The sequence below is a fragment of the Rhinichthys klamathensis genome, unplaced genomic scaffold (assembly GCF_029890125.1).
Source record: "Rhinichthys klamathensis goyatoka isolate OS25496 unplaced genomic scaffold, OSU_Roscu_1.1 h1tg000048l_1, whole genome shotgun sequence".
In the NCBI taxonomy this organism is placed as follows: Eukaryota; Metazoa; Chordata; class Actinopteri; order Cypriniformes; family Leuciscidae; genus Rhinichthys; species Rhinichthys klamathensis.
The window spans coordinates 1,360,855-1,379,303 of record NW_026606594.1 but is presented as its reverse complement, the minus strand read 5'-3'; the positions used below and the strand labels follow the sequence as shown (position 1 = coordinate 1,379,303).

The 18,449-nt window shown below is 38.7% G+C and overlaps 1 protein-coding gene across 13 annotated transcripts in view; it reads left to right on the top strand.

Annotated features, from left to right (window-relative positions):
• magi2a (membrane associated guanylate kinase, WW and PDZ domain containing 2a) overlaps window positions 1–18,449 on the top strand; it is a 251,809-nt gene that overhangs the window by 208,773 nt on the left and 24,587 nt on the right. For 12 of the 13 annotated variants that reach the window (XM_056247496.1, XM_056247497.1, XM_056247495.1 and 9 more), the window contains 2 exons: window positions 12,459–12,490; window positions 17,293–17,461. The exons of the other annotated variant lie outside the window; for it this stretch is intronic. In XM_056247496.1, the coding sequence (XP_056103471.1) occupies window positions 12,459–12,490; window positions 17,293–17,461 (201 nt within the window). The remainder of the gene's footprint in view (window positions 1–12,458; window positions 12,491–17,292; window positions 17,462–18,449) is intronic. 13 annotated transcript variants of the gene reach the window in all.

Here is an 18,449-nt window from a genome sequence, read left to right as displayed (position 1 = left end):
GCTCTGTCGCACAGTAGAGAAATTACCGTATAGACAGAAGTAGAAGCTCGTAGGCAATCGTTTACTGTCTATGAGGCAATCGGGTGGACATGGAGGCATAAAGTCAAGGGAGAAGCCCATAGATAGAGAGTTCATAAAAGCAATGGGACAAAATATTTCAACAACAGATTTGTTTCAGATTTCAATTCAGATTTTGTCCCGGCACAGCTACTAGAAGGTCAGAACGGTTGCTCACGTGACAACTACGTCGTCAAGCTCAGTTTGAGCCTGCGCAGTGCGCTTGGCTATCAGGAAGTGAGTGCCCATGTTCGGCTTCAAATCTCTCCGTTGAAATCAAGAGATTTGATTTTGTGTCCATTTCTTTTACTGTCTAAGGTTTTCGCTCGGTTCTCTGACTCTCAGAAGAAGTGGTTGTCGCCATCAAGTGGTCGGGAGTGTGCTAACGCTTCAGACTCAAATATCGAGGATAACAAGTTTATACGCGGTTGTGAGGTATCTGAAAAAATAGTTCCACTATAGCAAATAGCACGGATTGAAAGCATACATTGCGCTGATATATTTGTTTTTAATCATCAACAAACACCACTAACCACACAGTTTTGAAAACGAACGTTAAGAGTTGTTTTAAGGACATGTTTGAGCATGCCCATAGACATCCACTCTGAAGCGGTCAGAGGCGATTCTAAAATAGTCAAAAAGTCGAGACAGGACCCATCGTCAAAATTTCTAAGTCCAACACTCTAGTTCATCCAAAACAAACTAAAAAAATAGACTCAAAGTGTTAAATACCGGAATTATCCTTTAATCATAAGAAAGTGGGAAAGAGGAGGTGAAGGAAATAGAGTGCTAGAGAGACATTGTATGTCTTCTCTGTTTCAGTGTAGGTCAAAGGTTAACGAGAGAGACATTAAATCCTCGTTAAACCCTAGTGATCAGTATGCTGGATTACAGCCTCTATGTGCTTTACATACAGGATGAAGAGCGAACGCACTCCAAAGCACACACTCTCATAAGTACACATGCATAATTAAGGTTAAGGACATTTTATGAACTTTTAAAAATGTATGATTGTCATTGCATTATACTAACAAAATATCAATTTGTTTTAAAGGATGGGATTTTTAAAGGAAAACATTTCATTAAACATTTCACAGTTTTAAGTGACAAATAATGATGACATTATTCTGAGATTTTGGTTCGTATCTAAGAAACCTAGATGTTCTGCAATTTCAAAAATAAAATTAATGGGAAATATACCTTTGAAAACCATGCTGCTTTAAAAGTGGGCATTCAGCTCTATTGTCAGTCTGTTCATTTGAAACGATGAGTGGTACAGAAGTCAACTTGATTGATCCTGATCGCAGAGAGGTTATTGGTATTCATTCCTTACTTCATTTATCTTAATGTGTTGAGATTTGTGCCTCACCAAAGTGAAGTGAAATGTAATTACATTATGTGTGTTTGCAAGGGCACTGACCCACAACTAGGGTGTATGTTTTGTTTCGAGTGCATGTGGGTAGATACACTTTTGTGCCACCAACAGAATCAGCGTGCTTGAAGGTCATTATGGTCACTTGAATCCGAATATGGCCTAATGTCCCGTACATCAGCAATCTGTCGCATTCTCATCCTCGTCATCCTTGTGTGCAGACAGACTGAACAGTGAGCCCTGAAACACTAGACAGCCTGTTGCATCACGCTACCACCCGAGTTTAACATCCGTCTGTTCAAACATACCGTGACTGACATAAGGAGGACAGAAGATGATTTGCACAAACCAACAGTTTCTGTCAAGCCAAGTTGCAGGGTCAGTTTTATTTAATGCTGCTTCCAACTTGCAACTTCCTTTCTATTCTTCCTTTTAAAGCATTATATACCAGGTCTTCTGAAGCCATACGATAGCTTTTAAGTGCGGAAAATCCAGATTTGCGCCATTCTTCTCTAGAAATCATAACATCCGAGTTTGTGAGAGAAGATCTTTTCAATGAATTGGTTTTTCCTATTCACAAAATCAGATGATTCATTGACAAATCAGATCCAATAGCTAGTCAAGAGCTACAGAACTCTAAACTTCGTGTGGCCTTCAGATTAGCTCAAGAGCAGTGCGTAGAAAGCTTCATGGAATGGGTTTCCATGGCCGAGCAGCTGCATCCAAGCCTTACCTCACCAAGTGCTATGAAAAGCGTCGGATGCAGTGGTGTAAAGCACGCTGCCACTGGAATCTAGAGCAGTGGAGACGTGCTCTCTGGAGTGACGAATCACGCTTCTCTGTCTGGCAATCCGATGGATGAGTCTGGGTTTGACGGTTGCCAGGAGAACAGTATTGCCTGACTGCATTGTGCCATGGTGTGGGGATGTTTTCAGGGGTTGGGCTTGGCCCCTTAGTTCCAGTGAAAGGAACTCTTAATGCTTCAGCATGCTAAGACATTTTTGACAATTTCATGCTCCCAACTTTGAAGGAACAGTTTGGGGATGGCCCTTTCCTGTTCCAACATGACTGCGAACCAGTGCACAAAGCAAGGTCCATAAAGACATGGATGAGGGAGTTTGGCGTGGAGGAACTTGACTGGCCTGCAACCGATAGAACACCTTTGGGATGAATTAGAGCAGAGACTGTGAGCCAGGCCTTCTCGTCCAACATCAGTGCCTGACCTCACAAATGCGCTTCTGGAAGAATGGTAAAAAAAAAATCCCATAAACACACTCCTAAACCTTGTGGAAAGCTTTCCCAGAAGAGTTGAAGCTGTTGCAAAGGGTGGACCAACTCCATATTAAACCCTACGGATTAAGAATGGGATGTCATTAAAGTTAATGTGCATGTAAAGGCAGACATCCCAAATCTTTTGGCAAAATACTTGCAGTTTACCAAATAACAAACAGGCCTTCTCCGTTTTACTGATCCTGTATCCTAAGTCAATGACATGAGTCGAAGCTAACTCACACAGAGAGATGCGTAATGCCAACACTTAAAGGCTTCTCTACAAATCCAATCAGTGGAACAGTCCAGGAGCGTTTAGACAGCCTATTATACACCCTAATAAAACTGTCAGTGCTCCAGTGAAATGATGTGCTAGTTCTTAATGTGCTGCAATTTGGCCCCTCTGTCTCACCACTGGACACTGGCCATCCTTTCTAATTACACTAGTGCAAATGTGAGTGTCTCTTGTGAACCGTTTGGTTCACCCTCTCGGTTTCTCTTTTTTTTTACGCCTCGTTTCTCCATCCCTGCAGGTTGTTTCTCCTCTTTTCTTTTCTTTATATCTTCGAAGCGGGAGTTTAAAGCTAAGTCTCAAGGCTTGTCCATTGTATAACAGTGGGTTTATTGTTTATAAATGTCTCATTCATAATGTCCAGATGGTGATGTGGTTTTTCTGCCAGATCTCTTTGTCTCTGCAATAATTCCACTGCCCCACATGTCTAGCACTCTTCACTTGTGAAAATGCCCTTGGCTGCTGATTTAAGTGCATTTTGGCATGTTCCCCTGGAATGGTTATTGGTTGGATCTGTCTTTGAAGAGCTGCTCCAGGATCTCTAACCGGAATCCACTGATTAACACACTCCCCACCAGAGCGCCATCTGCCGTTCCCATGATTGGCTTATTTAGTGAAGATCTTATTGTTATCAGATAATTGTTGCAATGAAATGTCCCGTGGACCATCACTATGACAGCCTTGGTATGGCAGACAGCCCAACAGAACATTGATGATGATACCCAAAAGCAAGACAAAGGTTTCCAGAAGAAAACGATTAATTGGAGTTTTGTGGTTTGTGTCTGTTTGAGTTTGTCTTTATGCTATAGTTTTGTACTCCTTAAAACTTGACAAAATCATATTTTAGCGGATTTGAGAATTTGATAATTACAGTCTTCTGAGAAAACAAACCAAAAATGTTTATGACTCACTCACATGCGTATCCAAACTTCTGTCCAATAAAATGCTATCTAATGAGAAAGTCCCTCCCTACCCAAGTCTGATTAGCATTATCAAGGAGCTAATCATGTTTCATGGCTGTGAAGTAAACTTTTTTTTAAGCTTTGCCATTATGTCAAATTTGCAGTGAGTTCTAGAGTTTAGGTTTAGTTTGTGGACCAATCCTCACTATTAACTTGTTGCTTATTAGCATGCATATCACTAGCATATTTGCTGTTATTAGTATTTATAAAGCACATGTTAATGCCTTATTCTGCATGACGATATTCTACATCCCTTAATCCTACCCCATACTTAACTGAACCACTACAACCACTGCCTCTCTAACTATTAATATGCATTAAATTAGGAGTTTTTAAGGCAAAAGTAGTAGTTAATTGTGAATATACGTATGTTCCCCAAACTAAAGTGTTACCAAGTTTAGCTTTTTGACTTGCTTTGTGATAACCTACTATAAGGGCTCTTTTAGTGTCTGCTGCTAATGGTGACTAGATATTAAAGCAGAAGCGTGTCATTTATGTCCCATTACTAAATTGCTGCTCGGGATTCTCAGATATCAATCTTCAAAAAGCTCTGCATGCTGTGAAGAAATATTTTAGTTACACATTTAAGCTTTATATTATTGTCGTAAGTTCTTATTTTGGTCCGAGAGAGCATTTATGTATTTGAGTAATTTAGACATGTGGAACCAAAAGGTTATGGATATCATTCAGGCTTGTGTTTCCAGTCTCACTGTTGTCATGGCCACCAGTTAAAGCATCTGCTATTTTGGTTGTAGTTGGTGTTTAGAGGAAATGTGCCGTCTAGCTTAGCTGTGTGCGTGTTTGAGAGAATATGTGTGCACTGTTTAAATTACCTTTCAAAGCTTACATTAATATCTCATATGGTGTGGTCAATTCAGCTTATTTATTATCTTCTTTGCTAGCAGCTTTGTCCATCCTGAAGAGTGTGTGTGTGCGTGTGTGTGTCTGTGTGTGCGCAGAAGCAGATGACTCTTAGCTGGTTGAGAAAAAACAAACGCCTCTCAGAGTCTCATCAAAGAGGTAATTAGCTCCAGCTCTACTGATATTCTCATTAGCTGATTTATACCCATTAGCTGAGATATAGGCATGGGACCATTAGCTTACCAGACACATGCTTCACAAATTCAAAAGGAGCTTATGGGGAATTGACAGTGGATATTAATGCACACACACAGACATCTCACATAACACACAATCTGTCCAAAAAACACTGACTAGCTTCTCAGTGAGGACAGTTTAGGTCAATTTGATGATGGATTTAACCCACAATATTCTTTTGAGTTGCTATTGAACATATTCAATATATAGCATGTGGTATCTATTTAATATATTCTACTCGCAGCTTCATACCTTGATGTACTCAGCAGTCAGAGTTGCCCGCTGGGTCTGTGTGTATATTATGAATAAATGAAGATTAATGCCCCCCTTCTGATCTCTGTGCTGCTTAAATCTTATTTGGTTAATGAAATGTGCCTGAGTCATAAATCGAGCACTAGACGGTAAGCAAGCCGTTGATTTGCGGCAAAGTGGACATCAGATGTCCTGACTGCGTGTAAAGTGTACCCATTTTTAGTGGTGTTGTTGTTATTTTTATTTGGTTTAATGCATTTATAATAATAATTCATGAAAAATTCATACATTAATATTATTATAATTAAATGTGATAATTACTAACAGTTTGCCTTTGTGACAGTTCTTTGTGGCCCTGTTTACACCTAGTATTAAGATGTGTTTTGGTCGATCGGATCACCGGTAGATGAGAAAAACACGTACCCATTTACACCTGGTGTTTTAATCCGTCTCTTTTGTCCACTTTCAACCACTTCTGTCCTGATGTCTTCGAGGGGAGTATGGGCTTTTTCAGATCTTTCGATCTAATGGACAAAATAAGCACACGCAATTTACATATGAACTTGACTGGAGACAACTGGTGTACATGAACTGCTGGAGAGCATCAGCTTTGGTTTCTGCTCTGACAGACGCAAGACCACACCGAACACTGTGAGCGTGTTAGAAATCAGGAATGGTAAGAGAACTTTGTGCTTGGTACGCTTTTAGTCTTTAGTCTAGTGACAAAGTTTAAATCCCGTCTGGCTATCGCGCTTCCCATAATGTTTACGCATTTGGAGGTGAAGAGTAGGTAATCTTTTGTTGTTGTTGAATGCATTCGGCCACAAAGCAATCCGGTCGAATGTGTTTTCGACTACCTCTGGAAGTGCTCGAAAGTGAACAAGCTTTAGACCCTGTTTACAACTGTATTTAGCGTCGTCCACTTGTCATCCGATCGACCAAAAACCAGCTGTAAACCGGCCCTGTGACTGCTCTCCTCTAAATATAGGCTATACTGTAAAGAATAGTTCCTGTATGTTGTCCACACCTGAAAAGAAATCTATACTGTGGGATATTCTCTTATTCTTATAACTCTTATTCTCTCGACTCTTGTCGTCCTCCACTCATGTGATCACCAATTACTCGATTGCAAATTTGGAAAAGTGGGCAACACTTCCATAATTGCCAGATGGCAGGATCTACTCCAGAACACATTTTCTGATAGAAGCTTGCCTGGATTAGGTTTACCCCTCACCTGCATCATACAGATTTACGGTGTTAGATGGTTTTTATTACCATAATCTGCTTAATATGCATCAAGGGTGTTGCAGAATCTAGGACGTGTTTATTTTAATGTGTCATACAGTGTGTTTACCAGCGCTTTGATATTCAGGTTCAAATTGGGGCGGGGGGGGGTTAGACTGATTAAGTCTTGTGAAGTGATGTGAACTACATTACGAATTAAAATATGAGCGTTGTTGTCCGATTATTGTGATCTATAGCCATCAGCAAAAGTTTTTGTTTTGCAAAGCACTACTTTAAGCAAATATTTATAAGCAAGAATGTTTTTATAATTGTCATTTGATTTACATCCACTGATGAGGCTTGATATATGTATTTTTCCAGAGCACGCCTTTCATTCATTTCTCTATCCACATATGAAGCACAATCAAGCCATTTTCCCTCCCTTTCTGCGGTTCTGCCCTAGTGTCACTGATTTCTTGCTCGGTCTTGCTCACTGAAGCTGCCCAGTTTTTCCTCTCCGCTCCTTATTTGATGACTCATGCCCGGCCGACAGCAACACGCTGCACTTCTTAATCAGCCAGTTGCGTGGTGCTTGTGTTGTAAAAGTGGCTTAAAGAAAGAAAGTGTTAAATTCGAATTTAGTGTACATTGAAATGCATATTGTGTGTAAGTTGCACATCCAACTGCTGTTTAAACATGAGGAAATCAAGATATAAATATATCTAAATGTATTTATGGACATGTATGTTAGATTTCCAAACCTAAACATAAACACTTTTAAAAAATGACACAGTTAGAAAACGCACAGTATCAAGAATTTTTGTAACAATGTACAATTATATAAATATTTTTGTGTCGCAAATCCTTCTCATGTCTAAACCTAAGCCTAACCATTTCCTATAACATATATACAGTTTAAAAAATAAGTCATAGACAAGTGTACTCCATAAATGGAGGCAAATTTTGAATTTGTAATGAGTGCGGGATTTGAATGTTACGGTCGCTACTAATGAAGATAAAGATAAAGGAGATAAAGATTGAATTTGGGCAATCGATTTGAATTACAGAGCACAAATAAAATTCATTACTTGTGATCATTTTATGGTCATTTTTGAGTCACAGTATATTTATAAAACTATGTACAACAAAATAAGTATTATAAGTAATGGTTCAAATATTGCAGGTATAATTTATTTGAAGGTTTTAAAGTATTCTTGTATAAATTATGTAATCCCTAAAACGAGATGGCACTAGAAATCCCAGAATGGAAGAAAATATTATAATTTAAAATAAAGTAACAGTGTTAAATGCGATCGAATCCCATTGATCATTAATGCCATAGAATCAACCAATTCATTTCATGAATTAAGAAAAAAAAAGAGCTAAGGACTATTGCTGACTTATTTTCCTGATGTTTTATACATTAGAAATCCAAGATTGACTAAAAGGTCACCTTAACATAATCGCTAAAGCATTTTATTCACAATCACAGTCAACCTGGGGCCTTAAAGAGCAAACACACTGTTCTGACAAGCCTATGACATCAATACGTTTTTCATCTCCAGAGAGCCATGGAGCAACTCAAGAACCCTATCCACCTTATTTTGCAATGCGCAAGTAAGCCATTGTTTTGTGAATGTGTGAGACTTCCAATTCATTAGCCGCTATAGAGAGATAACTAGAAAAATATATAAAACTATTTGCGCTACAAACCAGTGTGTTTATAATTACACTCACCTAAAGGATTATTAGGAACACCTGTTCATTTTCTCATTAATGCAATTATTAATCAACCAATCACATGGCAGTTGCTTCAATGCATTTAGGGGTGTGGTCCTGGTCAAGACAATCTCCTGAACTCCACACTGAATGTCAGAATGGGAAAGAAAGGTGATTTAAGCAATTTTGAGCGTGCCATGGTTGTTGGTGCCAGACGGGCCGGTCTGAGTATTTCACAATCTGCTCAGTTACTGGGATTTTCACGCACAACCATTTCTAGGGTTTACAAAGAATGGTGTGAAAAGGGAAAAACATCCAGAATGCGGCAGTCATGTGGGTGAAAATGCCTTGTTGATGCTAGAGGTCAGAGGAGAATGGGCCGACTGATTCAAGCTGATAGAAGAGCAACTTTGACTGAAATAACTACTCGTTACAACCGAGGTATGCAGCAAAGCATTTGTGAAGCCACAACACGCACAACCTTGAGGCGGATGGGCTACAACAGCAGAAGACCCCACCGGGTACCACTCATCTCCACTACAAATAGGAAAAAGAGGCTACAATTTGCAAGAGCTCACCAAAATTGGACAGTTAAAGACTGGAAAAATGTTGCCTGGTCTGATGAGTCTCGATTTCTGTTGAGACATTCAGATGGTAGAGTCAGAATTTGGCGTAAACAAATGAGAACATGGATCCATCATGCCTTGTTACCACTGTGCAGGCTGGTGGTGGTGGTGTAATGGTGTGGGGGATGTTCTCTTGGCACACTTTAGGCCCCTTAGTGCCAATTGGGCATCGTTTAAATGCCACAGCCTACCTGAGCATTGTTTCTGACCATGTCCATCCCTTTATGGCCACCATGTACCCATCCTCTGATGGCTACTTCCAGCAGGATAATGCACCATGTCACAAAGCTCGAATCATTTCAAATTGGTTTCTTGAACATGACAATGAGTTCACTGTACTAAAATGGCCCCCACAGTCACCAGATCTCAACCCAATAGAGCATCTTTGGGATGTGGTGGAACGGGAGCTTCGTGCCCTGGATGTGCATCCAACAAATCTCCATCAACTGCAAGATGCTATCCTATCAATATGGGCCAATATTTCTAAAGAATGCTTTCAGCACCTTGTTGAATCAATGCCACGTAGAATTAAGGCAGTTCTGAAGGCGAAAGGGGGTCAAACACAGTATTAGTATGGTGTTCCTAAAAATCCTTTAGGTGAGTGTACAACAACACATTAAAATAGTACGGTAAGAAATACCAGTTTGCTAAATTAATCATCATAACAAGCTGTTTTGTACAGCTAAAAATAACTGAAAGTAAATGACACCGGAAGCCAAACACATTCAATTTACAAATTGGTGGATACAGTGAAAAATTGGTTCTTGATCAAAAAAGGGTACAAAAGTTTGTCAGTGAATGCATGAAACCGGAAAAAGGAAACAGAGAATGAAACTATGAAAAAGAGTAATTTAACCATCAGTTTCTTAGTTCAAAGAACCTTGTTAACATGGGGTTTACCGCTTATACTAAACCTCTGTTTAGTTAATTAATTGTACGATACTTGCAATGCCTTAGCTGTAGAACGAGCGTCCGGATATGCAGTCTCAGGAGAATGTCTTGATGATTCAGTGGTCCGAAAATGCTGAAGTTGCGATCTATTTCTTCACTGTTGAACGAAGAAATGATGATGAACTTGCGATGTTTGCCTGACTCAGTCGTTGTCAAGGAAGTTACAATATTTGTAAGTTAACTTGAGGCCCTGTCACCATGGCTGCGCCGACTCTGGGACAAAGGTCCAGTGGAACTTAAACCTTTGGAGGGAAACTTTGCGATCCTTTGTCTTCTAGCATTGTATTTTTCATATATTACTGGATTGGATGTTGTTGGAGAAACTATTAAAGATTCTTGTAATACTAATATTCTGCATAGGTATGAACATATAATATACGCAATCATTTAGATCATCAAAACACAAATTTGTAGATTTTAGATTTTAAAAATAGTACAGATGAGGTTACATTATCTAGTGATTCTATCATAAAGCATGTATAAAACGTAAGACACTGTACAAGACTTTTAATTATACACATAATGTACTGAAGATATGCATGTTCATTCATAGATTGATTGATTAATAAAAAGAGTAAGAGTAAATAAGGTTCAAAGATGTCCCTTTGAGGGTACTGGCCCAGTGACAAGCTGTTTTCCCCCTAAAGTTTTGAACTTTAGTGTATAAATATTTACAAAAATCATTTATAATTATAAAAATAAATATATAATTATATTAACATTGAAAAAAAGTGTGAAAAATGGAATTTTGCAATCAACCTTTTTCACAGCCGCACTCCTAATGCTTAATTGGATTAACTGCAGTCCTAATATGTGTCTCTCTCGCTAATTCCAAACAGGTCATTTGCACTGCCTTGTTCATTCCTGAAGGTCATCTGTGGTACGACATGAAAGACAGAGAGGCAGACAGAGGTTGAATGCAAGACACTGGACGGCCTGTGTGTATGCATGTGTTTGTTTTTGCACTCCAAGGCCGATTTAGGAGTTTAGAGAGAAAATATTCATGAATCTGCCGTTTGATGTCGGCGGGTATTGTTTAGCTCTTAATACCAGGAGAGGTGCTCTAGACTGACAGCACTTCCTGTTTGTTATGATTAGGATCGGAAGCCTCATGGCCTTTCGCCTCATCTCAGCCAATGTTTTTTCTCCAGAGGGAAAGTGAGCATTTGATGTGATGTGAAGATGCCGTTCAGTGCATTTTAAGTATATTTCTGTCATTGGATTTGGGCATCCTTTCATTGATTGCAGCAGGGGGGGGAAATTGTTTATTTTTTTGTCATCAAAAAAGGATCAACATATACAGTCCTTTGGGTCAAACTTGTATATTTTACACTTAAATCTCTCTTTTACTTAGATACATGAAATATTCACCACTTGTCGTCAAAATGCAATTGCTTCAGAGAGGATTTCTTTTCTAGATTGAATAGATATTTGAATAGCTCCTGTTTGAATTGTATCTTCAGAGTTAATTACATATTAAATTGTTTCGATTTTAAGCACTGTTCTTTTTGTAATTCCACACTAATCCTGTTAGAGTTGATTTTAAGCCTTGAAACACCAAAACAACATCAAAGAACTAGTGGCGACGAAAGCCGCCTGTGGCGTCACATGCGTCTGTGGTTAAAAAGTTGCGCTTGAACACACCGCAAAGACTACAGCCAACGGCCAACTAGCAGGTACAGTCGGTATCAGCAGGGGTCTATATTTGTCATTCAAAAATGGAAACCGAAACTAGGACTGGATATACAAACCATAAACAAACAGAAAAAAAGCGCTTGCTTACCATTTAGAATATCAATCATGTTGATCACTTTCTTCATTCCATTCCTTGTTATGAAAATAATGGAATGCTCAGGTAAGATGACATAAATTAGAACAGACTTCTGTCTGTGCTGTCTTGACTTCTTTGCTCGATTTCATCACTGGCGCTTTTCATCTCGTGCACTGACTGGTTCACTAAGTTGAACAGCCAATCAGAGTTCTCTGTCTCTCCGACAACACTGACGCAGATGGATGGCGATTTAATATGCTCAATCTGCCAAAAAGCCACTGACGGGGTCCGACTAGTGCAGATGGTACGGAACACACCACAAAACTAAGCTGACAGATGCTCAACGATGGCCCAACATTGGCTGATTGCCAACCATCAGCTTGGTGTTTCAGGGCCTTTAGGGACTTCAGGATATGTTTAGACTTTTGATATTTGTTGAGACAAGTTTTAGAATTTTCAAATATATGTTAAATATATGTTCCGAACTATTTGTAGGTCGCTCATCAAATTGGCAAATTGAACATCTTTGTATAAAAGTTGACATTTCCTTCCTTCCAATGAATCTCAAATCATCAGCCTCTGCACAAAGTTGTATTAACATTTTGTATTAAATTAGAATGGTACAAAACAGAAATCATTTCAGAAATAGCTAGAGAAAACTTGAATATTAGCTCAAATAAATACAATCCTCACACTCAGATTGTACTCCAAGAAGGAACGGCTCTGGAGTAAACAAACTAAAATGCTAATAAGAGGTTGTCGTCCAGGACTTTTCCTGTTTTTGTTTTATTTAAAAAATTCCCACTTTGAATTGCATATTGAAGCTCCAGCAGGCTAAAAGTTTTGTTTGTTTTTACCATTGCAGGTCACTTTTCACCTTGGAAGACCTCTAAACAGGTAAAACGTATCGTATTTCAGCCTTCTGATTTAAATTAATAAACTAACAGTAACTGTGCACTCTCACTATTGATTGATTAAGTCATATTATGCAGAATATGTATGAATAACCTTAACTGTAGAGCTTTATTACTGAGCTGAATGCATAACAGATGCTTTATTAAATTGTTATAACATATAACCACTAATTGCATTGTACTAAGCTACTGCTTGTGCCTTTTAATATACAGTACAGTAAGAATGACTAATTTTCGTCACAGATGAATCATCACAACACCAAACGCCAGCTATTTTTAAAATATTTCAAAAATAAATCAAATTATTTTAATAGAGCTAATAATATTTTCTAGGTTAAAAGATGTATGTATAATTTGTTCTATTAAAAAATTGGTTAGAAGTTGCATTGGTGTGACGTGTGAGTGCAAAGAATTAGGTTTTGGAAATTCAAAGTTAAAAGATGTGGGAACCCTAGTTGAAATAAACACTTAATATGTCATCATTTCATAGCTGACAACAAACTCTTAGGATCACCGCACCTTCACTAATCTTTTCTCACTAACCCGTAAAACCTTGACCCTCAGCAGCAGTCTGTCCATGTCTTGTACACTGTTTCTGATCCAATATTGTCTGCTCGACCACATCTTAAACTGTATATGAACTTGAACTGTATAAAGATACTTGAAAACAAATCAAATGATTTTAAAGGGATACTCCACTTTTTTTGGAAATAGGCTCATTTTACAACTCCCCCAGAGTTAAACTGTTGAGTTTTACCGTTTTTGAATCCATTCAGCCGATCTCCGGTTCTGGCGGTACCACTTTTAGCATAGCTTAGCATACATCATTGAAGTTGACAAGACCATTAGCATTTCTCAAAAAAAAAGGACCAAAGAGTTTCGATATTTTTCCTATTTAAAACTTGACTCTTCTGTAGTTACATCGTGCACTAAGACCGACGGAAAATGTAAAGTTGCGATTTTCTAGGCTGATATGGCTAGGAACTATACTCTCATTCCTGCGCAATAATCAAGAAACTTCACTGCCGTACCATGAGAGCAGCAGGCGTAATGATATGACGCAGCGCCTGAAAATAGTTCCGTTGTGTTGACGGAAGGTGGCCTATTTTCAGGCGCTGCCTATGCTAATGGTCTTGTCCACTTCGATGATGTATGCTAAGCTATGCTAAAAGGGGTACCGCCAGAACCGGAGATCGGCTGAATGGAGTCAAAAACGGTAAAACTCAACAGTTTAACTCTGGGGGAGTTGTAAAAAAAAGTGGAGTATCCCTTTAATAATTTACAAATAATCTTTTCTAGTTTCAAAATCTGGCTAAATCTAGTTATGCACAGGCAGCCGGCTAGAATTTGCAATGTTTTGCATATATAATATATGTATTTTATATATGTTGTGCAAATCCAATAATCGCAACTTAAAAGTTTCGGAACTCTAGTTGAACACACACACACACACACATACAGTGTGTGTATATATATATATATATATATATACTGTATATGCCTACCCATGCACCCACATGTCTATTTATTTTTGGTTTGAGAACCCTGCCCTGTCTGCTTCATATAACAAAGGCTTGACTGGTCATAAATCGACTGATTTTTCTTCAGACTACAGAGTCAGTGGCACTGCCTTGAGCTGCTGCGGACTGTACTGTCATTCTTCAACACATATCTTTGTATCTATCTCTAGGGAACAGAACTGGGACAGAGTGAGTGTAGGACCCGCTACTGCAGTACAGTAGAGAGCTGCTTGGGCTTTATCATCTCGCTCCCTCCCTAACGCTGGGGTTTAATTAGACATCATTTGCTTTAAGAATATCTCCACCGCCAGAAAGTTTCAATACTTGAATATGTTAAAGTAGTCCATCTTTTTTCGCAATTATCCATGTCTGAAGAATATTAGCCAACGCTGAGTCACAGCACTGCATCATTTAATCGATTGAAATTATGAAGTGCCAGTAAATGATACTATGGCTTTAGACCGCCCAATGGTTACAGCTGTCAAAATATAGAAATGTTGTAATGCATATGAGAACCGCCTAAATGAATATGGTGTATAATGGGGATGGGACAAAATATGTTAATATCTGTGGCAAGCAGGGCGGGGCCGAGAGCCGTGGGAATGGAGTGAGTCGTCTGTTGTCACTCCTCCTTTTATTCTTCCGCTCATAAGCACTCGTGCCACCGGCCTCGCTCCGTTCCCACAGCTCTCTGCCCCACCCTGCTTACCACAATATCTTTCAGGCTTCTGACAATAGTTCTGTTATTGATATGTGTTCTGAAATGGCTCAGCGGTACCATCATTTTGACCAAATAGCCATTATTCCAAAGTAGACATGCAAAAAATGAACTAAATGAACTGAATCGTTTGAATCATGATTCATATTAAATATTCCTCTCTTCATGCGCTCATACTCACAAGTCATGAAGTACTGAGTGCAAGCGCTCCCATTTCCACAAAAACTTAAAGGCCAAATTTAAAGTACATTAAAATGACCACAATATTAAATGTTTGCTCACTCTTTCCTCATAAAGTGAACTATGTGACATTCATTATATAGTGCGAAGGAGTGAACAAGTCAGCTGAATGTGTGAGATGTGTAAAATGCCAACCTGACCAGTACTACTAATAGGACTAAACCCCAATATCAGTCTTTTTCCATTTCATCTCTGGATGATTTAACTCATATGACCCATTCTCACAGACTCTGACTCAGAAGTGTCTGAGCAAATAAAACAAGTTGAGTTAAAACGTAAAATATTTATAATAAAACTGTATTTTTTATTCATCAAAAACCTGAACCAAGCACAAACCTGAAGTTATATATGACAGACCTGACGTGAACCCACCCAAAACAGTTTATCCTTTAGCAGACCTTTAGCGTGAGCTGCAAAACATTTCCAATGGATGTTGATTCTTTAAGGGAACGTTTACCTTGAGCAAAAACCTATTTGCAGGAGTGTGTGTGTCACAGCGCTTCGCTCTGGCAATATTAATGTCATCTATGAGCTAATGTGCGCGTGCGTATGAGTTTGCTTGGCAGTGACATGTAATAATCTTTTTGTTTCCCATCTGCACACAGCAGCCCAGAGGCATTTGCCTTCATCCTCTAGAGCTCCTCCAGATTAACATGCTAACGCAAACCTCCTTTAATAAGCCCTGGCATCTTTCTCATCCTGGCATCTACTTTCTTTCTTTGTTGACTATTCCCCCCTCTTCTTTAATCAGGCCTTTTGTTTGGCTTTTCTTATAGGGTTCTTTTAAACTACAGCTTTTGCCGTGAACCCGAATCCATTTGTTGTATAAGTTTGGTTAGTTTAGTTTATTTTAAAGAGGACCTATTAGGCCCCTTTTTACAAGATGTAATATAAGTCTCAGGTGTGTCCAGAATGTGCCTGTGAAGTTTCAGCTCGTACCAAAAACTAAAACATCTGTTTGGCTTTATCATCTCTATCACGGTCACACTCACGTGACATTGCAGTACTTCATCATCATGAAAGTCTATTATCTGCATGTGTTTTAAAGCTATATCAGTCTAAACTTCTGATTTGTGGTTTTCTGAGCGCACACATCCGAACCACTCGCACAGAAAGCCGAATGTCAGACGGGGCGTCCCGTGAGTATTAAACTAAGTTCTCTTTCACGTCTTAGTGCTTAAACTGTCAAATACACAGAAGGTTATGTCAAAAACACTCAAAGTTCACATTAAACTCAGTCGGTTTTATCTGTGAACGTAAACGGCAAGTAAAGACATCGCATGTGTATATTAGATTTGTTTTTTTGCTTTTGCTGTAACACTGTGTGTTCCTTTGCTTGGGCAAAATTCTGAATTTAATCGCCTCTCTTACGATTTATGAGCTGGAATTGAACTGGCCTTTAAGGGAGTTCGGGGAATTGAATGAGGAAATATATTTCCCCACAGGAAATTGAATGAGAAAATGAAGTAGAATTTACTTAACTAAAATTGTTGTTCAGTATATAGTTAAGGTCAGTTATTGAATTGAAAAAAAGTGAAAAAGTCATTAAAACATCTGTGTAAACTGTTTTTGGGAGAATAGTTTTTACATTTATTTATTGATATCTCAAAATTTGTCAGTGGGAATTTTTTTTATTATTATTATTATTTAAAACTACTAAAAGAATCATGAATGAAACCATTAAGAAGCTGAATCAGAACCTAGTATCAATATATCCTTTATCATTCCCATCACAAACAGCGATACTCACCTTAATGACACAAACGTACAAAAGCACAAACTGACTAGCAGGACTTGGGGGTGGAATTGAACTTGAGTTCAGGCCAAGCAATCGAATCTTGTGTGAAAACAGCCTTGATATTAGAAAAGCAGACTTCTATGTCTGCTTGCTGTTCTTTGTGCATTCTGTTTGCATAACCTAATTTTTGGGTGTCGTGCGAGAGCCCGGTGCAGTGAAGTGGTTTGGGAGCGTTTCACCCACAGCTGCATTAGCATGAGAAAACACAAAGATTACATTCAGTATCGTCAGCAATAGAGAAACGCGTCAAGCGTCCTTGATGAGCCCTTGATGCCGCCTTATTTTGCTGAGCTAGAACTAACTTGCCATGTATTGTGTGTACACTTCATTTAAAAACTAATTACCGCAAAAGCGAGTTCATTGTTAAAACACCTTCCTATCCCACGGCCAGTGAAATTCAAGGCGGAAGTTGCCTGGAAGAGCACAGTTTGCTTACTCAGTTTAGCATTTTAATAAACTCAGCGCTGGGAGATGATTGGCTGCTTTACTGAATGCTGGTGTATTTGCAGGTCTTGGAACATTGGGATCCTCACAGCAGTCCCACAACCAGTCTTTCTATCCATGCTATCCCTCACAGCACTCCATATCTGCACTGGCCCTCAGGTCCAGAGTTTGACTTGACCAAACCTGACCCCTATGACCTGTATGAGAAGTCCAGAGCTATCTATGAGAATAGGCGTAAGTAACTGAAGCAACATCTTGCTAGCACCTAAAGCTATTGATGTCTACTTAGCCTGCTGCTAATCTGTGCTGTTTACATACTGTGTACTCTGAAATTTGCACACATGCGCATACACACCAAACATATGGAATTAATGTTGTGCTTATACATTTTCTGCTGTTCTTCCAAAAAAAAGAAAAAGAAAAAGTGTAGCACTGTGTCCTAATGAAGCACAATGCTCTAAAATAGCTAGCATATAGCGATAAAAGCTATCTGTGGTATGTTTTTCTGAGACTAGGATGAGTGACAATACATTTTGGTGATTAGGTTATTATACTCTCTCAGACTCACAAAATACCTTTTTTTTTATTGTTGGCACTTACAATCTATCTTATCCTCCATGGGAAGTGTTTTGAGGTTATCGTGTCTTGTCCTGCTCTGGAGTCTGGGAGAACTTCAGTTGACTTAGTGACTTCAACGTTATCTAACACTTTACATTATTAATGCAGGTACTTTCTTAACCAAATTTAGAGACATTACCACACAGCTTTCTGAACTTTTCGAGGTCCCCCTGTGAACCAACATTCATAGCATTTTAAGTAGCATGTTTAATTCAACAAATAGTTTTAAATACTTTCATTCGCACAAATATGAATATACTTGTATATATTGTATATAAATGTAGGAAATTGCCTGCATAGTGAACAAATACATCTGAACTGTCAATAGAGTTGGTGTTGCATTTCTAAAAGTGCGTTTAGACTGACAGCAATTAAATCAGTGGCGTTTAGTTGTTACATGCATATTTATTAAACTGCTATATATTCTCTCCTATTACTGGTCACTTCATCCTTTCACTGTGCATTTGCATAAAGTTGAACTGTTATACTGTACTAGATTTTCTATGCCATGGTATTTAATCAGCAGGGAGTTGGTGTGCTCTCATTACTGTTTCCTATTCTATACCTCTTCCTTTATGTTGTATATCCTGTTCTCTTTAGTATT